Here is a 23,111-nt window from a genome sequence, read left to right as displayed (position 1 = left end):
CTAAAATCTCAGCTTTGTCATAACTATGCCTTTGCATTCAACATTTCAAGCAATCAAATTGTATATGTACTCTCATGAAATCCACATGCATTTTAGTTTCCTAGCTGGATAAACTGAAGTTTCAAGAATTTGGTCTACAGTGCAAATATTCAGCTACCACATTCTGCAAATGTAAATTTTCCAGTCACGGCTCTGGCTGGAAAAAAAAAAAAAAAAAGCCTTCACAAGTTTCTGCTGTTGTAGATAGAAGCTGTAACTGGTACACTGCAGACATAAGGCCTTCTGATAAGCTCTTCTTAGAAATTCTTAGTCTCATGATTGTCCTAATTGTTTAGGAGAAGCCTTTGCTCAGATTGGGCAGCCCAAGGTCCAGCAGCACACTCAGCACACTTTGCTTAAAAGGCATTGGGAAGGCAGATTGCAGATTCTTAGTGCCATTGCCGGGACTGGACCACGTCTTTAAACAGTCCATTAAAGCACTGGATAGCTGGGGAGATCCCTGCCCCATGGAAATCCATGGCAAAGCTCCATAGAGATAGATTTTCTTCCCAGAGCGTCGATTGGTATTAATTGCATATTTTTGGGGGGTGGGGATTTTTTTTGTTTGTTGGGTTGTTTTGTTTGGGTTTAGTTTTTTGGCAGCATAAGAGTAATCCATTTCTTGTGAATACTGAGGTCCTGTCCATGCAGTGCCTCCCTTTGCCCACAGGGCTCTGTAAGGGACAGCCCTTGCCCAGCCGGGAAAGTAACACAACTCCCGCAGGCCCTGTGTGGGGGCCGCTGGTGCTGAGGAGGTAGGAGCATGCCCCAGCACCCAGCCCCACCCCTCAGCACATATGGGGGAAGAGTCAGCAGCAAAAAATGCCTATTGTTTCAGAAAGGAAGTGACCCCTTTTCTCTTAAATGCTGGGAAATTGAGACCTCATCATTGGTGAGAAAAAAAATCACCTCTTGCAAGTTAAAGGGAAATACCACCTGAGCTGGACTGCCAGCAGTGTTAGAGAATGTGGCACAGTGACAGAACTAAAGGGAGACTTTTTGTAAAGAAAGGAAGGAAGGAAAATGAGGGAATGCAAGGACTTAATGGGAGAAGCAGCCTTTCATTTCTAGGTCATGAGTTTGACTCCAGCTCACTAGTCACTGCTACCTAATGATTCTTCAAAAGCCAGTGATCATCTCTTAGTTTGTTACTTGAAGGGCACAAGCCCATCACAGAACCAGTCTTGCATGGCACAGGATTTTAAGCTGGGCCCAGAGAGGAGCTGCTAGGCAAGCTGTGTGCATACTCTATGGGATGATGAAAAACCTTTTCTGGGGCTTAGCATGTGCATCTTTCTCCTGTACTCAGGGCTAAGCAGATTGGTAGCAGTGCTGGGGTTTGACTTTGGTCTTCCTTTGCAGGGCAGCTATGCAAAGTCCCTCTCTCTAACAACCTGTTAAAGGGCACTGGGGATGCCCTTTATTTTTGGTGCTCTGTTCCTTTGGCACAGTACAATTGAAAAGTACTGGCCATATGAACTGCAATGTCTTGTGGCAGACAGTGGTAGGGGGAGGAATAGATTCTCTGAGTATCTTTGGACTGTTCACCCTGCACAACCCTACCAGCACCACCCACCATGGATGGGTTTACTGTGCACACGGACCTTGCATCAGCTCTGTGGACAAGCAGAAGGCTGCCATGGGTCCAATGCTGCTCCAGCAGCAAAGACAAGGAGAGCTTTGGTTCCAGTTGTGCCAGTCACTGTGCCCATGTTTAACAGAGATCCCCCTCTGCCAAGTAGCTTACAAATGAGGCTGAACGTTTTGAGAAGACAGGGGGACAGAGACTGGAAGGGAAGAGAGCAGCAAAGGGCAGTGCTGTATAGTATAGCTCTTTACTGCCACTAGCAGCACTCATCCCACTGCCAGCCTGGCCTCTTCCCATCCAGCAGTTAGCCTGATACATCCGAAGACCATGTGCTATGGTACTTAAGTCAGTGCATCAGAGGCCAAGGGCTCTCTCAGGGATGTAGCTTAACGAGGCTTGCGCTGAAGGAATTGCCAGTGAAACACAGCTTTGAGCCATAGGCATAGATGCAAAAAAAAGGAAAAAAAAAAAAAACAGGCATGGATTCTAGTGCTTTGGAGCATGGAGATTTGGATACAGACTTTGGATTGGTTTACTAGAAAGATGAGAGCTTTTGCAGGAATTGGGCCTGAGCAGGACTGGAAACACACAGGAGTTTTGCCTGGGCAGTTGTTGGAGTTCGTCTCTTGCATGGAAGTTACTTGGGATAAAGAAAATGCTTGAGAGCAATTTCATGTTTAGATATCCACCGTCTTTCTACTGGTCAGAACTCTCTGTATTAATGCACCAGGCTGAGCTGTGACAGCTGCTAGTTATTATGCAACTGGAAAAACACACTTGGACTTAAAACTCCAAAAAAGGGAAGCCCTGGGACAGGAGCTGATGGGAGGATATTCACCTTTAAAAGACACATATTTCCCTGTTAGGCTATGCTAACTGCCAACAGAGAAATATGCTAGAATACAATCTGGAAATGATGCAAAGCAAAGTTCTAGAGACCTAGCTGGAACACATCCATTCCTTTCACTCCCTACTAATTACCTTCAGAGAATGAATGAATGGCCAGTCTCTTCGCGAACGAAGAACCGGGGAAGGTCTTTCCACCTTCCAGCCTGCACATTGGATTTTTTAGGTGAGACACAGTGTGCGCGGAACTGAGCCCACCCTTTAATCCTGAGGTTCATCTGCCGGGGCCAAGCATGCTTGGACGGTGGCAGCGAGGTCCTCAGGACGTAGATGGATTGCCTTACGGGCTAACGAGCTCCATCTGCTCGGGGAGGGGCCCCGACCGGGAAACGAACCCGGATCTCTGCAGTGACAGTGCAGTGAATTTTCCCCTGGACCACCGGGGGCTCCCCTTCAGAGAATAGCTAGTCAGTGTTACCACCTTCCCCTGAGTTGGGACGCAATCTTGTTCTCCAGCTGTACGGGCACAGGAAAACCCAGCAACTTTCCCAAGGTTACGCATAATCAGTCACCCTCAGTTACAGCACATATTTCAATCCAGGGAACCCTGTTTATCTCTAGGGTGATTACAGAACCATACAACCCTTTGAGAGGGCAACTAAGCAAGTAGCATAAGCTAACCTGAGACAAGGTTTGGGCTGGGCACGCATGCCGAGATACTTCAAGAAGCTGTACTTATTCTGAAACATGCACACAAAACTCCACTCCTTCCCTGGCTGCCTAAAAGCTGCAGCGTTTGATACCTTACCTCCACCCAGAGGGGTGTGGAAAACCAGTCCAGGAGAAAAGAAACAAAAAACAACAACAAAAAAATATTGGCTGAATTCCCAGGAGCAGCAGTGTCAAACCTGGCTGGCCTCCAGCACAATTAAATACATCTTACCGTCGTTAATGCACCCGTTCAGCTTTGTGAAGCTCTTCACACCTCCTTTCAGAAGTCTCCGAGCAGGATTGTAACCATACCCCTGCAGCATGCTCCCTCCAGTGCCAGCCAGAAGTTCATCTCCCTAGCTTGCTTTACTTAGGGCTCCTAACAAAGCACTTCAGGCCAAGTCATCAGCCAAAATTAGCTAGCTAACACAATTCTGTTAAGGGCTCTGGAAATTAGTAAATTTATAGCAGCTGAGGTTCTGGCTCCATTTTTTTTTTTTTTTTTTTAATTGCACAGATGAGCTTTATTTGCACCATTCTGGTGTTTGTTAGCAATATGCTTGAAAGAGCTGAGCACTTTTGTACGCCTCTTTCAAGATACGTAGCAGAAAAAATCTGCTTGTTGGAAGCCCCATGGTTTAGATTCCATAACTCAGTTAACACAGAGGAAGAGAGACTGTTCTGACACTGAGGTGCAACAAGAATAACTTGAGTTTCAGGTCACTGCCTTAATCATGGGAGATCTCTGCTGTAGCAAAGATGACCTCAGTGACCATGGGAAAGTATAATTGAATGAATGAAGATGAGGTGCCTGTGTTGCAAAATCCTGCCATCCTTTGCCTCTATTCTGGTCTTGTGGTAGGGGGATGATAATATTTTGCATCATCACAAAGGGTTGGGAGGATAAATAAGAAATACTCAACACTGTAGTTAACAGGATATGACAATGCTGAGATCAATGGTTTGCAGCCTGGAACAGATAAACAAGAAATTTCTGTGAAACCATGTGATGTTGCTAGTGACCACAGTAGGGGGAGAGCAAAGGACTTTGTTGTTGGCATCAAGGCAATCCTCACACAGAGGGTCAGAGATTTCATCTCATTTTCTGTTTTTTTTCTACTGCAGCCAAACTTTCTGGTACACATTGCAGCTTTTGTAGTCATAAACGATATGAATTAAAGTGTCTGACATCTCTTTCTGTAAGTAGCAAGACCACATTTTAACATGCTGCTTCCTGATTTCAGACAAAGAAATGTTTGTGTAGGCCAGAGCAAAACCAGTTAAGCAAGAAAAAAAAAGGGGCAGATTGAAAGAAGTGAGAAAATCCAGTCAAAGGAAAGCATGGCATGATTAATAAGTGAAGGCAATCAGAGTCTGTGGGAAGGAACTACTATTGCATATAGTAATTCCTGGTAAGAGTGACACTTGTATGGTTTGTTCTTAAAAGTAAGTGCAGGAATGCAACTGCTCTCCTCCTGACTCTCAGTGGTTTTGTTGGCCAGCTGGAGTGGTGATGCCATCAGGAGAGCCTGTAAGCCTTGTATTTTTTCATGCAGATACATGCTTTGCCTCTCGCTGCCAAGAGGTGTTTGCAGCTGAGCAGGTAGATCCTCTTCACTCCAAATCAGAAGTGACTCAGCTCCACCTCCTTCCAAGACCTGGCACCCAGCTCTCTCTTATAGCTGGTGTTTTGCTGTGTGTGAAGCTGCAAACCAGCCACCCTGTTCTTTGTCCTCAGTTCAGTATGAGGATGCTTATCCAAAAAGCAGAAGGAGGACAACACAGCCCAGCACAGGCAGCTCCTGATGAGCTTCCCTGGGCATTTCTGTGGGCAATGTCTTTTTCTTTTGCCTCACCACAACAATGTACTGGTGGTGTATTGCTGAGGTCTGGCGCTGACTGTCCAAAATCATAGAATCATAGAATAGATTGGGTTGAAAAAGACCTCCAAGATCATCAAGTCCAACCCCTGATCCAACTCCAATTACTATAGCATGGCACTAAGGGCCACATCCAATCTCTTTTTAAAAACCTCCAGGGATGGTGAATCCACCACCTCTCTGGGCAGGCTGTTCCAATGCCTGATTACTCTCTCTGTAAAGAGTTTCTTCCCAACATCTAACCTAAACCTCCCCTGGCAGAGCTTGAGCCCATGTTCCCTTGTCCTATTGTTGGTTGCCTGGGAGAAGAGACCAACCCCCACCTGGTAGCTCCCTTCAGGTAGCTGAAGAGAGTGATGAGGTCACCTCTAAGCCTTCTCTTCTCCAGACTATTTGTACTGGAGAGATGCCTGTCAATCCTGCTAAGGGAGGCAGTGTAGTTCTGTATAGGCTAAACAAGATCTTATATAAGGTGTTATAAGCACTATGTGCCCAAATTCCACAAAAAAAGCCCATCAGATGGGATTATTTATCACTGACTGCCCTTTATGAAAATCCAGTGTAAAATATTAAATCTGTGGGTGTCTACGCAAAGGGCATATTTCAGTGGTATCCCAGGAAATTCACAAGATCAAATAAAGGAAATTTAAATAAAGTAGAAAATGTCCATATACTAGTTCACTTGGCCTTAGTAAGTAAAAGTCTGCCTTGTCTGTGTATATTGCAGAATGTGAGCTGGAGGAGGGAAGGCTGGAAAATGGGTTATTGCTGAAACAGGGAGTTTTCTGGGTTACCATGAAGGAGAGCTGCACAGCACAGCTTTCCCTGCACCACCACTGGTGGTGTGGATCCGAGGCGCAGTTACACTACTGGGAGTGAGTTTGTGAAGCTGCTACTGGTTTGATTCAGGTGAAAAGAAAGGAAAGAGGAGGGGAGAATGATAGGAAATGATGTAGGAAGTAACACATCCAGAAAAGTGTATGCATCGTAGCCCTCTGAGGTGCTCTGAGTTAGGCACTAATAAGGGAAAAGATACTAGAGAAGCTGAAATTTTGTACTGCAGTAATTCCTGGTTCCAAATTCACAATCTTTGGATTTGGAACTGAGATTTGCAGTTTGCTAAATGGCTCTCATACGATTGTGATCCAGAAGTCTCCACTATGAAATATTATATTAATAAAAACTATAAGTAAACCTGGGGGCAGATCTTCATCTGCTGAAGATCAGCTTTTCATCCAGAGATTGTTCTACCACATTACTGTGTAAAATAATTGTGATTTGAAAACAAATCTTCTTTGTCCATGTGCAAAAAGCTCTTGAACAAAGCTGCCCCCATCTCCTTACTCTTTACAAATATGTCGGACTTCATTTAAAGAAATTACTTCATAGCTAAAACCATACGGGGAGTGTAAAAGTGCCTCATTTGCTTTTCCTATCAGTACTTGCTTTTGTCACCTGTATGTGTGCAGAGAATACTGCAGAGATTACCAAACAGTTTGCAAATTGGTTATTGCAACCCAAAATTCACTCAAGCCTGTGGAAAGACAGATTTTGTTTTACTCTTTTTTCTGCTGGTTCAGAATGCATTTAAATCAGAGAGAATATTTGCCTTAAATTAATGTCTGTCATACTAAAAGAACATGTACTTCTCTGCATCTATATGCAAGTAATCACTAAAAAGTCATCTGGGTACATGTGTTGTTTTCTACCTATCTACTAAATCAGAACACTGTATGCATTTATGAGTCCCTCTAAAGGACTCAGGGGCTATGAAACACAACACTTTTGTTGTAGCAAAGCTTACAAGAAAGCTTCATATAGCTCAAGAAAAGCAAATTAGGGCTGCCCCCTTCTATCACCCTAGTATAGACAGTTAACATACATTCCACATCCCTCAGGGGATGCGTTAGACACTGAGTTTTGTTACCTTCTGTGACCTTCTATTTGTTTTCTTTTAAGCAGGTAAGAAGAGCCCACCTGCTGAGGACAAAGTTGTGTTAACACACATGAAGATATTGAGTAATGAAGGAATTCAAAACCCAGGGTTAATCCCAGAGGCTCCAGCAGACACAGCCTGCACAGAAGAGCCCCATCTTCCCGGCGCCAGCCTCCCACCAGACTGCCTGGGAAATCCAAATGCAGCAGCCGCACCGGCAGATCCAGACTGTGCAGATGGCCTGGCAAGCACCGACTATGTAGCCACCCTGCCTGACCTCAGCACCTTCGAGTCCAAGTGCCGACTTCATAGATTCTCCAAATTTGAATCTGAGGACTCGGGGGTTGAATTGCCGAGTGGGGCTAATTCTCCATCAACGCCGACTGGCTCAGAGAAGAGCTTTGTGCTTCACAGCAGAGACTCCTTTTGTGACTCGGGTGTGCTTAGCACCTCTTCTTCTCCAGAAATTGACCATCAGCTTATGAGAACATGTAAAGAACATGCCAGAGAAGTCAGCCTCCAAGATCCAGAGAGCAAAAAGCAAGATGATTACTACAGCCAGGAGGCAGATGCTGCGCAGGGTCCTACAACTTCCCTTGAAGACTTCAGCATCCCTCAGGAAGAAAGTCCTGATGAACATTTTGACCAGAGTGATAAGCAGTTTCCGGAAAAGGAACCTACCCCAGAGATGGACCTTTCCAGGGAAAGCACTCTTTCCACCCCAGGTCCCATAGAAGAGCCAAAGACAATTGCTGACAATATCCCAGAGAATTTTGGCAGCGTGCAAGACCTTCAGATCCACGGACATCCTCTGAAGAAATACCCCACAAGTGACAGTCTGAATGAATACATGGATGAATGCTGTAGACTGAGTGAGGTAAGAAACACCTAAACTAGGCCTGTCCAAACACCCCAGTCAAGGTTCAAGTCCTGTTTGTTGCAAATTAGGACATTTCTGAGTTTAGAGTATCTCCCCTGAAACTGTTGTAAGCTGAAAATAATGGTAATTGATTTTTAAGATGTCTTTTCACAGCAGTAAAATTCTGAAGTAATTCATAAATATCAGGTCTGGGTAAGGATGACAAATGGCTCTTGGAGATGTGATGTTTCAAAAAGCCCCAGAGTAGAAGATGGACTTGATTCTGGTCTCAAAATGAGGATTGTGAAGTTAGTCATCATACCTGGGAACAACCAGACCATTGTTGGAGCACTGAAATTTGGACAGAAGTTGTCTAAGGGATATTACATTTCTGTCCAGGCCTGTTGTGTCCTGTTGAGCCAGATCTCCTAAATAATATATGAGCAGGGAGCTAATGCACAAATTCAGATCTTTGCAGGGCTGGAGCTGGAGATGCCATTTTAACTCACCAGCACAGCTGTGATGGACCAAACCGAAAAGACATAATTTCAGCAGGTTGTCCCATTCCATAATTCCTCTATTCCCCATTGCTGGGGACACTGTGCCACTGACAGGAGAGAAAAAGCTCTTCTGTGCGCCTTCTCCTGTAGCAAATGCTGGCAAACACTCACCCCTGTGCTTTGCCTGAAGCCTCATGCTGCGGAAGTGGTGACAGATCCCTGCCTTGTCTGCCCACTGCAGTGGATTCCAGGAACCAGCATCAAACCGTGCATAGTGGGGATTTCTTTTTAGGGCATTCATTGCAGTAATAGCGACAAATTGGAATGGGAGATGGGTAGGAGGAAGCCAAGTAACAAGTGATGTGTGCTGTGCATACAGTTTAACCATGACCTCTCTGCCCCAGCCATGAACTATCAGGTGCTGGACTTCCTCTCCAGGAAACCCTCTCAAGCAGCAAGAAAGGTCAGAGATGTCCCATCTCTGTTAACATTGCATACCAAGGCAGTACAAGCAACACACAATCCATCTGAGCAGCCTCTTCCTCCCCAGAGCTGTCTCACACATGGCAGAAGACAGATGTCTATTTCTCACAGATACGAAACAGTCAGCGATCTGTTCGTTTGGCAGAGAGTTCAGGAAAGGATCAGAGCAGCAGAATCTGACCATACGGAGACTTCCCAAAAAGTTACCTACAATCTCTCTTGCACTCTGGAGGGTTTGCAGCCAGATTGGTCTTGTCTGACAGCTCTTTATGCCCGTGAAATTCATTTAAATCCTTTGTGAAATGGAGCCTCAGTTTCCCAAAGCAGAGCATTTAAATAAACAAGAGAATAAATTAGAAAGAAGCTGAAGAGGAAATGAAGCTCTTGGTGGCTTATCTCCCCTCCTTTTTAATATCCTCACTGACTGAGTGCTAAAGCTCTGTGCCCCAGAGCACTTTTCTGTCTTTGTTTTTTGAGCTGTATAAATACAGCTGTGACCTAGATGCTGAGGAAGTTTGGCCCTCTTTACAGAGCACCTCCAGGCTGCTGTATCTCAAGGGCAGCACTCTTCAAACTGCTGGGATGCCAAGTAGCACCCAAGCTGACTGGGACAAGAAATGCCCACTGGCTGCTGCACAGCCCTGTGCTAGTGCTGCTCTGTGTGCCTCAGAGCATCAGGACAGCCTCTTGCAGCTGCAGAGCCTTCTGCCCTCACCAAATCTGCACAAGGCTGACCTGTCTTCACTGTCATATAACAGAGGTGGGACACAGTGAGACTTGCTCAGAAGCAATGTCCAGATGATCACCTGTCCATACACCTGGTGGATCCATCTTGGTTCATCCCAGCTGGGGTTCTGCTTCAGGCGTACTCTGTGGTTTTCACATTTGCCTGTAACCTGTCCAAGTTACAACATGGTACTTAGAAGCCAATCTCTTCTATGGCCTGATGTCTTCTGAGGGACTCAGGTACCCCTAGAAATGCAACCAGTGTTGTCTGAAAGAAAGCAGGCCAGTATACAGGGTATTCCCACCCTGCTTGGCAAGAATGTGGCAAACCAAATTGCTCCATCAAATCAATTCCTGCTGCAATAATGTTGATAGACATGCAAGAGTGCTTACACTGGCTTATATTTAATGCTAAGTGACAGCATTATTTAATTATAGGTGACGGCAACTTCCTCAGTTCTGTTGCTTGTTTTGGGAACGCAGCTTCCAAGTAAGAGGAGAGCAGTTGAGTTTCCCTAGCCCAGCTGGCTGTGGCAATGCCAACAGCACTGCGCTTACTGGCTCACCACAGCCAAGCAAGGATTCAGTCTCTGGATGAGGTTGTCCCTTGATGTCCTCCTGACCTCCCTCACTGCTAGGGCCACTTCCAAGACAACAGGAAGGAAAATACTGAAAAAGAGAGACTGGAAACAACAAAATGTTTTGACCATTTGGATTCAGTTGGTGAATGGCTTTGGCTGAAAATATACATCAAATCATTTCAGTCCGGCATTTCTTAAACAAAGCTTTCTGATCTTTTGTTTTGAACTGTTGTTATTTTGAAATTTGCCTGCATTTGGAAAGATGAAAGAAAGTGGAAGCTGTCAAACAACAAGAGAAAGAACTTTGAAGCCTAAATAAAAGCATTTCCTTTTAATCAAAATTAAATGTTCGGGGTCAGTTTGAAGATATATAGCTTTTGATGCTTTTGCTTTACAAACGTTTCCTCACACTTCATAAAGTTTACATTTAAAGTCAGCCCATATCCTAGAAGAAGAGAGAGGGTGGGAACATTGTTATAATTCATCATTAAATGAAAAACCCCTCATTATTCATGCAGTGCAATTTATCCTGGGCCAAAGCAGTCAAAATGCTTCTCTACAGAGTGGTATGGTTCAGGGGAAGAATAGAGCAACCTGTGATGGTCATCCCCATAGCCTGTGCGTGTTGCTCAGAGGAAACCAGACACTATCGGCAAGCACAGCCCCTCCTGGACAGCAGGGTGGAGCACTCAGAAATATACAGCACGATCCCTCTCTTTCCTGTTATTCACAAGGCTCCTGGTGCTGTCAGCTTCCAGTGACAAATGCTTCCCGCTCAACCTGCGGCGTCACGAACCAGTCGCTCTGAGTCCATGATGGGAGGCCCGTAATTATGTTCCTTGGTGGCGGTCGGTGCAGTGACTGTGCTGCCCCTCTACTGGCCGTGCCCATGTGGCAAGAGCACGCAATGAGGGATTTATGGGAGGATGGAGCACAGTATAACTCAAAACTATCCATAAGAGAAAGTGAAGAGCATTGTGTGAAGCGCAGAAACCTGAGACAGTGCAAAATCCATCAGTGAGCTCTTGTCGGAATGAAGAAAATCTTCCCCTGCAAGCTGCCCATCACCTTCAGCTCCTGCTGTCAGGTCCAGCCCAGGACAGTTGTCCATTGAGCCCAACTGATGAAAAGCACACCATGTGTATCCAAGTAACAGATAATGGCTGAAATGAGGCAGGACAAACTGCTGCTCAGGTGACCAGAAATGCAGATTTTGATTATAGATCAGTTGGACAAGGGGCTTGAAAGTAATTGTCATTCTTGCAGCTCCCACTGAACTTCAAATCTTTGTAGCTCTCAGATGCTGCAGTGAGCACAGTGTTACACAAAGACAAGAGGGACAGGTTTCCACCTCTGCAACTCGAGTAGCCTCAGAGGAAAAGTGATTTTACACTAGTCAAAATATTGCCTCGAGGGCTCTGGATTAGCCATAGTTCCCAGTGCAGATAGTGATCCTGTATTTTTAAACTTCCTAAGAAATCTGTGGGCCAGCACAACTGTAGTGATTTTTTGCCAGAGACACATGTACCGAAAAGCTGTCCCCAAAACTTATTCAGGTGAGCACTGACAAGGGCAGAGATCTCTTTTTAGTTACGCAGGTGTAAAGTCAGTGTAGTGAACCTCAACTCTGCAGGGTCAAAACCATAATGGGAGTAACTCAGCACAGCACGGCTGAGAGCCTTTGACTCCTTTTCTTCCAGATGAGGGTCTAACTCAGTCTCATGTACCTAAAAGCAAAGTCCAGCACCTACTTATACATTATGTTGTTACTTTCCTAGAGCAACTTCCACCATTTGATTCATAAATTGTCTGATCCTTCTCATCTTTACCTTACAGAAAAGTAGGCAAGGTGTTTTTCCTTCTTCATGGATTTCATCAACTCAGAAATGGGCATACAGCTTTTGTTCCAGTACTATTTGACAATTCCCATGTGCGAAGTGGGAAAAATTTCAGTCTTGTTAGGTGAATGTTTTGGGAAGCTTCAACTGGAAGGACAGAGTCTGGAAGAGACTCATCCTGGAAAATGTTTGCAGTTTTTCTATGGTTGCTCACTCTTCACTACTAGCATAAAACTGTCTCAGGTGCTGAAAGGAAAATATTTAGACCAGAATAGGACAGACCACATTCTATGCACTTGGTATCACCAGAAGATAGAAAGGGCTGTTTAGGTATTTCTAGTCTATGAAAAAACAAAGTCCTTGAAGGGTTCCTAGAAAGGCCCTCTCTGCGCAATTGTTTTGGGGGAAACCAGCTACATTGCACAAATTTTCTGTATCAAACACCTACCATATCTGAGCAATTCTGATGCTAACAGGCCCTGTGGCAGGGCAAGCCAGGTGAAGCAACTCCCCCCCTGCAAAAGTTTCTACTCTTCCGTGCTGACCACTGAGGTGGCTGGCCATGCAGGAATGTGTGGGCACAGGAGGCCCTGCCTGATTTGCCTCTTGTTCATTTGCACTTTCTGGGATCACTTCAATAAAATGCAGATAAATTTCCTATCAAATAGGCCAAACTGCCTGCCCTAAGCAGCCTCTGAAGGCTGGCTGTAAAACAGGGGTCTTCAGCATACTGAGTCCAACCTTCAGTCTGGTTTAGGTCCTCTGCAGGGGTAGATCCACCTAAGACCTGGAGCAACTACTCCTCACCTTTTCCCTCTCATTTTCTAGGCACCTTTATTTACTCTCAGGAGTTAGAAGTTCTGTCTAACTTTTGCTAAAAGCCAGATTTTCTCCACGCCTGCCCCAAACACACCTTTTCTTTCCAGTGCCTTCAGCCCTAGACACAGAGCACTGGAAATCAGGGCCACCTTCTCTTTTCTTCCCCCTGCCCATTTTGCCCTACAAACCTAGCAGTTGTGGACGTGAAGCAGGACTGTACAGCGTTAAGTACAGGACAAACAAAAAGAGTGTCTCTAACTGAAAGAAGTCACAAATGCTTCATGCTTTTTCTGCAATCTAAGTTTAGAATCAAATATTTTATATCATACTCTTCTCTAAGACCTCCTCTGTCTCTTGTACCTTCCCCTTTTGTTTCCACAGATATAAGGGGTTAGATTTGGCTCAGTGTGTCCTCAGGGCAATACGTGTGCCAACAGTCATGCAACAGCAAACCGGCGGAAGGGGAGTTGCTACGAGTGTGGGGGCGCAAAAAGAGTGTGGCAGAAAACTTATATTTTCAAGGATAATGAGGAACATCTGACAACCCATTGGGACAGCATACAAAAAAATGACTGTTCATTTCAGGACTGCTCAAAATGGCCAAATTTTCAGAAGCTATTACTCATGTACTTTCTGAAAATCATGCTTCTGAAGCTAGGCACCCCCAACTCCCTAGCTGCTTTCAGATATGTTGGTTATAGTGCTTTTGATTCAAGCTTTTCTTACCAGACACCACACAGGCTTTGGTCTCCCTTTGGGTCCCGGGGCTGTACCTCTTCCCACTGCACAGCCACACTGAATACTCAGTTTCATGGCTGAGTAACTCTTGTCTTGCTATCACTTCTGCAGGCTCTGCCTGAGAGGAAAAGAAAAATCATGAATGTGGATGACTCGTTGGCTTGGAGTCAATAACCTCTGTCCCAACCTCAGACACAAAACCATCTGGATATAATAATACCTGTTTATAAATAATGTTGTATCATCATTTGTTTAAAAAGAAGTAAATCCTAATGTTGATTATTTTTAAACACACCATGAGCTTTCTGACATAATGAAAAGACAGGAAGAGTCCCAAGGCTGGCATTTCCCCAAAAATGTAGATTGTTGTGGGAAAGGAGACAGAGTAAGTTTCCTGCTTTTGTAGAGGGAACTTATTTTTTGAAGTAAGATAAACTTAGAGCACTGCTTTTGTAAAGATCGAGGCTTATTTTACTTACCAATATCACACGCACATCAGCAGGCAGCGCCAAGGTGGAAGTGAGCCTCTGCATGAGTTTGTTTGCATCACGTCCAACACAGCCTGCTCACGGTACAGGGGAGGACACTTGCTGTGCACCAGGGAAGTCCTGGGACCAGAAATGGTGAGGTGCAGAGCAGGGGGCTGGGAAGCATCGTTGCCTTTCCTCTGCCGCAAGATTTCTGTCTCTGGCACTGCCCTAGACGGAGCAGCAGTGAGACTCTGGCAAGTGCTGGGTGAAGAGAGATTGGTAGTGGAGATTATCCTACCACAGCTAGACAGCAAAGTTGATCTTGCAGACTTTCTTTGAACATCTCTTGAAGACTGAGAAAGTAGCAACAGGATGTAAGTTGGGATCTGCTAAAGACCAGTGGAAAGATGTTCCTTCTCTTTGGTGGCTTGGTTCATACACACATCTCTCTCAGAAACTCACTAGTGATGTAGCAGTCTGAGTACCTCAGACAAAATGTGCCCTCGGGTTGGCCACAACACAGCAAATCAATGCAACCTGCAGATATGTGCCTTTGAGTAGGAGCCAAGCTCAGCCTCAGTACACATAAGCGTGATTTGCACTGAGGACTATGGGCTAAGTGAGCCATACTAGCCCCAGCCATCTATACCATACAGTAGAACCATAATTGTTTGTAAGGGTCCTGTGGGTACTAAAAGACAAAAATTAGCCTGAGAGGTGGAACTAGAAACAAGTCGTCATGAGGTTTTCCTCTGCGTCAGCCTGTGATCAGTCAGAAGAGTCCCTCTGATTGTGGATATTGCTGAGTAATCCAGAAAAGAGCTCCAGCAAGCAATGCTGTAGCTCAAATCTGTCTATGACCAAAGCCTCGTGCAAGAGGAAGCACACGTGACTGTAAGGAGGGTCTAGGACCCTTAGCTGCTAGTTAGAATTGCTCTGTTGTTACTCCATGGTCCAAGATGCGTTGTCTTTGCAGGTGAACCAAGGTAACAGCAAAGCCCTGGGATCTGGTCTGGGATACCTAGAACACATTTGCCAACTGATTGAAAAGATTGGGCAGCTGCAGGAGCACAACCTGCGTCTCCAAAAACAAGTGTGCAGCTTGCAGAAAGAGCAGAAGATGTCCCATTTAAAAGAGGTAAGCAGACACTATAGTATCTTCCATTAAATTATATAGTCATGGCCCAGATGGAAAGTTCTGTGTGAGGGGAGATGCTAATTTACCAGATCCATCACCCACCTGGGCTGGGTACTCTGGACTTCAGGGAGCCTTTGCTCACCACAATGGGCTTAGTTTCCTGAGGGTGGGCTTGGGCTTCTGTTCCTCTTCAGTTTTGCTTCCCAGATGTGCTTGCTTCTGTTGGGTTAAAAAGTACCCCTCTCACCTCATGCAATGGCCAGGTCTAAGTCATTAGCTTTTACTTCTCCACAGTTGTAAACTTCCCAGGAACACATATCCTCTCCTCAATGCTATCAAAATGAAATCCACAAACCTCCTTAGCAATTGTATTTTGATTTCATTTGAAACTTCTTGGTTTCAAATATCAAAATCCCAGAATTTCTCACAAAGCAACACAATGGGAAAGAAAAGTAGTGGTGCTACTATCCAACTCCATGCTTTCTTTCCCTTCCTGTGCTTCTGAGCTGCCAGATGAAGAATCTCTGACACAAAACATCTCAGTGTTCCCATTTGTCATTTTTATCAGCCAGAGCTAGCTGGGGAATTTGACTGAAATTTGCAAATCATTTCAGTGTCCACCTAAACAGCATTTTTTTGCCCCTGCATATTTTGTTCAGCTCTACCCCACCTCTACTTCTCTTTTTCTTCAGTCATCACACAAGGTTTCCAGCTTTTTTCCTCCCCTGCCTTTCTGTTTATTTTATCTCTCCCCAAAGGAACAAAAGGGGTTTGTCACACTCAGCTATTTCTTCCCAGCTGTACCGTGGTGAGGCTTTTAATCTCCCAATCGCGTCATTCTTCCCCTGGTGCTGCTCTCCCACCTGCTGGGACTGGGTCTGCAGTAGGTGACTGACTCCTCCTCAGAGCCAAAGCCAAGTTCTGAGTCAGGTTGCAGAGCAAAGTAGCTCGTAATTTCCATGTACCCATCTCATGCTCAGAGGAATGCAGCCTCCTACATAGAGCCTGGGAATTGTTAACACATTTCCTGGAGCTTTACAATGGTGAGTCATTGCTCAAAGTAACTCTTCCAAGCTGCAGACTCATCTGGTGTATGTGCCCCCTCCCCAGCTCCCACTGAAATGAAAGGCACTGTGCTTTCATTTAAATATTTGAAACCTTGATCTTTTGGTATCTTCAAGACTTCTCAGCAGTGCCCCTGGAGATGCGTTTGTCCCATACTGTTCAGTGGGGAACTGGATCCCCAGTTGTAACATTCAGCACTTGCGGTGTGCTCTACAAAACTGGATGCTCTCCCAGGTATCTCTGTGGTGCCTGCATCTCCTATATTTGAGCAGCTCTCTGCCATTTTGTTCTTATGACTACATAGACTACATATGACTACATAGAAGAGGAACACTACTACCCCATTTGCCATGAGACGTGAAGATTGCTGTCCACATCGTATTTTTGGAGGGTGTCCAAAGGCTCCTTTACAAACCACATTCACTCTTCATGAGCATGGAAAGGTTTCCATGTCCCAGATATGGCTAGGGAAGACACAACCCCCAAAGCAGAGAGTGGTTAGTGTAGTAGTAAGAGCTGGTCACGAGGATTGTAGATAACCAATGCTCTCAGTGCTGTTCTTGAGAGTAGTACAGACATCACCACAGAGACTGATGACACTTGGATCCTGGGACACAAAGGGAACACTGTTGCTCCCCATCCTTTGCTTTACAGGGAAAAAAAAGTGACATTGAAACTTTCAATTGCTTGTCTCCAGAGGTGCTAAACTGGTGTTGGCCTGTCCTGATTCCAAAACCAATAAACAGTTTGGTTCCCTTTCTGCTTCATCTGGATAAAACTCTTCTTGCTTCCTGCCCTACCAAATTCTTGTGCAATATGGTCATGTAAGGTAGAAAATCTCCCCTTCACACTCCAGGAGCTACAGAGGAAGTACACCAGCTGAAATACCACATATAGTCAATTTGACTGGTAACTTGCAAGAGAACTGTGGCATCCCACCAACAAAAATACAAGATATTGTTGTCTGCGCATGTTCCAAAACAAATAGCACTATCTTAAAATTGGAGTCATTGTTTTAACAGATCTGTTTATTTACACTAATGCCTTAGCTGCACAGCTCTGTGTTTAGACACTTATACTCAGTTCTTCCTAGGAAACAAACCAAAAAGATGCTTAGTGTCAGGCAATTTAAGTTAAATGCTAATGAATCCATGAAAACTCTATTACCAACTCCAGGCTACTCAGCTTTTTAGAAAATTAAGTAATTTGTCTGGGTTCTGGTGGGTTTCAGGACAAGGATGGACATCCCTGGGCTGGAATGATGGCAATTTGTCTGTGCTATCACACTGTCCAGTTACCTTGGGCTGTTGCAGCCTGAAAGCCTGCATACTTTCTTTTTGTTTGGTATAGGAGTACCTTTTGCAGCATTGCTCCTGTGGAGCTGCCAGCATCTTCTTCAGCTCACATCAAGACATGAAAACAATTTTTGCTGGGAGGAGCAGACCTCATAGCCTCTTGGTTCAGACTGGAAATGCATCTGATCTTTCCATCATCCCAGAAATAGGAGCGAACACTGAAAAGCTGAGCAGCTGCAATGGTGAGTTCAGATATGTCTAACCTGCCCTCCTGTTTGCCACCACTTGGTCAAATAAGCTGACCAGCCTCTTTCTTTTCCCTATTTCAGCTTACGTAAAGAATAGAATGGAATACTGGGGTATGGGTACTTCCTTAGGTTTGACCTGGTAACCAGGAAGAGGCCTAAAACCAAACCATTACAATGGGAATAGAGTAAGGTGTTAGTAGAACTAAACCTTAGCTGGAAATCCAAGAGAAGCAATTTAAAATATTTTGCCTATACATAGGATTTTAATACTGGCTGCTTCAGTTGTGCAAATCAGGGCTTTTTGCTCTGCAGCTGTGGCTATAAAGATTAGGATAAATGCATTATAAAATGGGTCTTTCTGTTGGAAACTTAGCATGCCCAAATGGGTCCATTAGTGGAGCCCCTCTGTGTGGCTTTAAAATCTTCCCAGGCAAGGTAGGATTTGATCTAAGATAGAAAGCCTTAACCTGTTGTTAGTCTCCTACCCTCTCAAGCAGGCACAGAACACATTCCTGGAAGATGACTTGTTCTAAAGACCAAGTGGAAATAAGCCCCAGCTGCAAAGCTTGGATCAGAGACCAACTTTTCTAGAAGGCTGAGAAAGACTGAGCCAGATGAAGAGTCTGGATCCAATGTTAGATGTAAACTAGCTCACTAAGTGATGCTAATGAGTTTCTTTCAAACCTTGGACTTCAGCCCATCTCTAATACCTGATGAAACACAGAATATCAGCATGCCTCCTAAGAGGACTGAGCGAGGGTGTAACTGGCCTTAGGGATCTCTGGTGCTGAGACTCAAAAATACCCTCTCCTGGCATTTTCAGAGCAGGCTTGGAAGGAAAAGAAGACCATGAAGAAACCCTTAGAAAGTCCTGCCATGGTCAGGCACTTTATTGGAGCATTAACCTTTTCTCCACTGCAGTGTGGCATGAAGACACATATGGTTTCATCCCATCTTTAAGTCCTTAGCGTTCTAATCCCATCTGGAGTTGTAACTTGCTGGTAGCACTGCCCAGAGGCCATCCTAGCTAAGAGGAGTGAACAAGTCCTTGCATTTTATTGCAGGAAGCGAGAGATACCCGGAATCAGGAAAGAGCCAGCTGATGGTGGGGCTCAGGAAGTCATCAAACAATAGGAACAACAAGGAGAATGAGTTCAGAGAAGCTAGTAGTATGGCTGAGGGACAGGCTTCTCCATCAAAGGACCCTGCAGTAAGAAAGGTGAGTGATAAGCTTCAAGGCAGACCCTGAGTGGGACCTGTGGGAGAAGCAGAGAGAAGTTCTGCTCAGGCAGGTGAGTGTGAGGTGCCAGGGGAACAAACCAACCCTGTCTGCTATCAAGCAGGGCTGGGACAGTGAGGGCCAGGGTGTGTCTTTCTACTCCCAGATCTAAAGGAAGAAGGACTGTCTTTATGTCAAGAAAGGCACAAATGGATCACTGGTGCAGGGGAAAGGAACACTGCAGAGACCAGCATGGGTTTTAGCCCTCACCAACTCCAAATAGCTCAGTGTGTGGACTCTGTCATAAGTATCTTCGCTACTGATGTTAGTGAGATTAAACCAAGCATTCATTACCACATACAAAAATTTTAGTGGATCAATCCTTAGCTGTCCACACTTACTACCAGACTAGCAGCATATCAATGTAATTAGCTCCAGTCCCTAAAGGATGTTTTAGGGAATCCATGTCTCAGAAGTTTAAGGGAGCCAGGATAAGTGCTTTCCTCTCCCTTTCTTTCCCATTGTTTGTGGCTGCCTCAGCACTTTCATGTTCCGGTGGGGATCAGAAATGCTGAAATGCCAGCGCAGAGACTCTAATCAGAATATTCCCAGCCCAACAGGAAAGAGGAAATAGTAGGTCTCTCACGGGAAAGACCTTCTCCTGAAATTTCCACCCCGAAGTTGTAAATATGTCACAAACACTTCGATGAACTTCAGAAATCGAATTAAGGCTGAATTCTGAAAAGTGTTCCATGTTCTGGCTTGTGTCCAGTCAGCTTCCAGAGTACTTTAAGCACATGGGAAGTCCTGATGACTTCACAGGACTGGAGAACCAAGATCCATGCTCCTTAAACTGAATCCTTGTGCTCTCTTCTTACATCACACCTTAGTATTGTCACTTAGTATTAAGTTTTGTAACCCGAACATGAAATGCCCCGTTTATTCCTACAGTGCACTTACTGTATGGGAATTCTGTCTGCTACACTCTTCCTAAGCGTACTTGGTACTATAAACATGAACTAACAGTCTAAATACTGAAGAGAGATGAGAGGTGGTAAAAGAAAGAAGGGATTGTCACACGTGAGAGACTGAACAGTAAAGAGATAAAGGACTTGACCAAGGCTATGGGTATATGCCAGGGCAGAGCTGAGAACAAAGCCTAGTCTTTTGCCAACAATGGGAGATGGTCTCACTGGCTTGTTACTTATCATTGTATTTGCTTTTTGTTTTTAGGGTCTGGATGTCAGCAAGAACATCTCGGTACGTACTGTCTTTGCAGAATATTTTTAACTTGTGCCTGCATTATCAGGGACCAAGCTTCTGTACTGCACAGCACTGTACATGAACAAAAGAGGTTTGTTGACCCCCGAAGTTTACTATCAAAGTAACACACAAATATTATGACTTACCCGTGTGGTCCCTTGTTCTGCCACCCCCACTGCAGATGACAGCCCTCAGGAGCAGGCAACTGCTCAGGCATTCTGCAGTATTAGCTGTGCTTGCTTTTCTGAGACAACACCAGCACAACGAGGGACTAACTGTCGAGGCCTCCAAAATCCTGTCACAGCACACATTAATCCTAGCAGTAAACACAAAGGTTTGCTATTTCCACAAGTAAACAGTCTCGCTTACAGACAATTAACTCAATAGCATAGAATCCTGTGTTGCAGTTCTCAGCTGAGCCTGTGACCTCATCTGAAGTTTTGAACTGAAAACTCTGCAGAGTCCCAGGAAGTTACTGCAATAGGCACTGCTGTGGCTGGTACGTGTGGCTGGGCAGCTGCCAGGTTATGCTCTCAAGGTGGCCACAACTCCTGTAGTTATGGCTCTGCTGGTGGTACAGTGGGCAGGAACCTCGGGACAGGGCAGAACAATGCTCTGACGGTGATAATGGTTTGAGAACTTTACTGAAATGGGAATCGTTTCTACCCATTATGCTAGTTCTGGGGCACCGTCATTTTTGTTCTGTTCCCTAGGTTTTCCAGCCAGCACTTAAGGAAATTTGAAACAATATAGAAAAAAAAATTAAAATTTTTGATTCTTAGCTCCTTTTAGTTCAGGAGTCCAGATGACCTCAGCCTGGAGGGAATAAACATTAGGGATGGCCTTCTGAGACTCCCTGACCTTCTGATAATCTCTATTAGCATTTCAAATGTAAGGGCCCAATAGCTGTGGCTTGCAGACGTGACAGGGAAACAAAGGCTTGATCTCTTCTAATTCATGGTCCACAAAAGTTGCCACCTTGAAAAGGGCTGATAACAGTGCACCTGGCCTAATAGAAAGGATAAGAGAGTCAAACTGCTTTTTTGGGTCCTGTTGTAAAGGCCCCCTGGGCGCATGTGAGTAGGTAGGAAACCAAACCAATCTTTTCCTTTAGTACAGTATAACAATAGGGTAAAGCTGCCCTTAGGCTGCTACTCAGCACTCACCAGTGAGGTGCCCTCACTCTCTGAACCCTTAAGTCAGATAGAACAGCAGCGTCCTAGACAGGAAAATGTTACCAAACAAAGTACAAAAAAAGGATGGTGTTAGTCACAATTCTTCCATCCTGTCTCCTTGTGCCCTATAAAGGTACAGGCTGGCCACTAGGTATCATTGCATAGTGTTAAAAATCCTTTTGTGGAACCTGACCCCTATCTTTCTGAAAGACATTGCCCTCTTCCCACCACCCTGGAGTCCCCCAAAGTATCATATGTTGGCCAGATTAAGTCTGCCAGCAACTTGCCACTGGTCCTTCAGGTTGTGGTTTCTTTTTGCTCCCTAGGGAGAGAGCCATGCTTGGGGGAGAATGAGAGACCTTATGAGAAAGACACGGTTGAGAAATCAGAACAAGCTGGGACTGACCTCTGCTGCTTTGAAGAGGTCCTGCCCACAGTTGTACAGGTGAGGCAATGCTATGGGAGATTTTCACTTAGTGTTGGCAGGAGGTGGTAGAAGATTCACCTCTGGTTGTTGATGCCTGGAGAAGACCACTCCTTACCTTCCCTCTATTGCTGGTCCTGGACAGCAGTGCCATTTGCTTCCTTAGTGCCCAGATGCTCTAAGATCCCAACTGGATGTTACCTGTGTGAGAATAATGGAAACATTAGGGTCCCTAAAAGATGGTGCTTACCCCCAGTAGGACAAGGGGATGATGACAATTACCCAGAGCCACTCTATAGTCTAATTATTTGTCTTTCTACTCCCTTCCAAGCATTACAGTCAAGGTTAATGGTCTCCTTTGTCCACTTTCCCACCTTTCATCCAGTGGAATGGTAACCAATATTGCACATGGTGTGTGATGGGATGGGACAGTCAGGATCAGCTAGATGGTTTCCTGTCAGAGGAAGGGAGATGAAGTTTACTGAGTGTGTGCTCATGAGTGGGACCTGCTTGTTGCTGTAGATGAATATTTAGGTCAAGCACGAGGTCTTAATAGAAATAGGAGTTCCACGCTGGTCCCTTAGACAAGTTTGCCTACCAGGCTAGTTACAGGCTGGCCTCTGAGCCATACTGTGTGGTGCATGTCTATCTGACAGTGCCGCCAGCTACCTCTTGTACAGATATTCCCGGTGTGCTTGCCAAGTTCTCCCAGCTAGTCTGATGAGTTTGGAATGTTTGTGTATATAATCAGGTAACAGGAAGAGCCTGGGTATCTTACTCACCAAAGCAGGAGCATTACATAGAGCTGTGCACCTCCCTGTATGTTTTTTCAGCTGAGGTCTCAGTAACCTTGAGCAGAACAGCTCAAATGTTCTTAAACCCTCCTCAGGTTTTAGAGGGGGTGACGGTGGGGAAACAGCAGTTGTTTAAGCACTCAGGAATGTCCTATTGTTCCCCTTAAGACAGCCTGTACCTACCTTACAAAATACATAAGGGAACTGGGAATCTTGTAATTAGAGCTAGAAAAAAACCTCTGTAGTTCATGGAGTCACTTTTCCAGCTGGGAAAAGCTTAGTTGGGGCCCAAGCACACGTAACAGGCAAACTTCCTCCTATTGTTTGAGAAACTGAAAGAAACACAAAGCAGAAAGAGATCAAACGGTTCCATCTAAAATAGATGGTGAACCAGCTGGGGAAAAAATACAAACTCCTGTGAACCTTTCCTCTAAACCTCAATAGAACTAGGACTTTATTTGGGTTTCAGAAAAGTT

At 45.0% G+C, this 23,111-nt stretch overlaps 1 protein-coding gene across 3 annotated transcripts in view; it reads left to right on the top strand.

Annotated features, from left to right (window-relative positions):
• LOC114065368 overlaps positions 1–23,111 on the top strand; it is a 30,522-nt gene that overhangs the window by 3,360 nt on the left and 4,051 nt on the right. The window contains exons 1-7 of one of the 3 annotated variants that reach the window (XM_027899244.1): positions 4,484–4,596; positions 7,024–7,877; positions 14,991–15,152; positions 17,568–17,754; positions 18,825–18,979; positions 20,213–20,239; positions 21,744–21,862. In XM_027899244.1, the coding sequence (XP_027755045.1) occupies positions 7,071–7,877; positions 14,991–15,152; positions 17,568–17,754; positions 18,825–18,979; positions 20,213–20,239; positions 21,744–21,862 (1,457 nt within the window). In that variant the 5' untranslated portion in view covers positions 4,484–4,596; positions 7,024–7,070. Of the gene's footprint in view, positions 1–4,483; positions 4,597–7,023; positions 7,878–14,990; positions 15,153–17,567; positions 17,755–18,824; positions 18,980–20,212; positions 20,240–21,743; positions 21,863–23,111 lie in introns of those variants that run through there. The other 2 variants (XM_027899243.1, XM_027899242.1) reach the window with 2 other exon arrangements.

The sequence above is a fragment of the Empidonax traillii genome, unplaced genomic scaffold, assembly GCF_003031625.1.
Source record: "Empidonax traillii isolate 1590-97213 ecotype Southwest subspecies unplaced genomic scaffold, ASM303162v1 scaffold651:size361119, whole genome shotgun sequence".
Lineage (NCBI taxonomy): Eukaryota > Metazoa > Chordata > Aves > Passeriformes > Tyrannidae > Empidonax > Empidonax traillii.
Note: the sequence above shows the minus strand (reverse complement) of the source record. Positions and strands in the feature narration are given on the sequence as shown.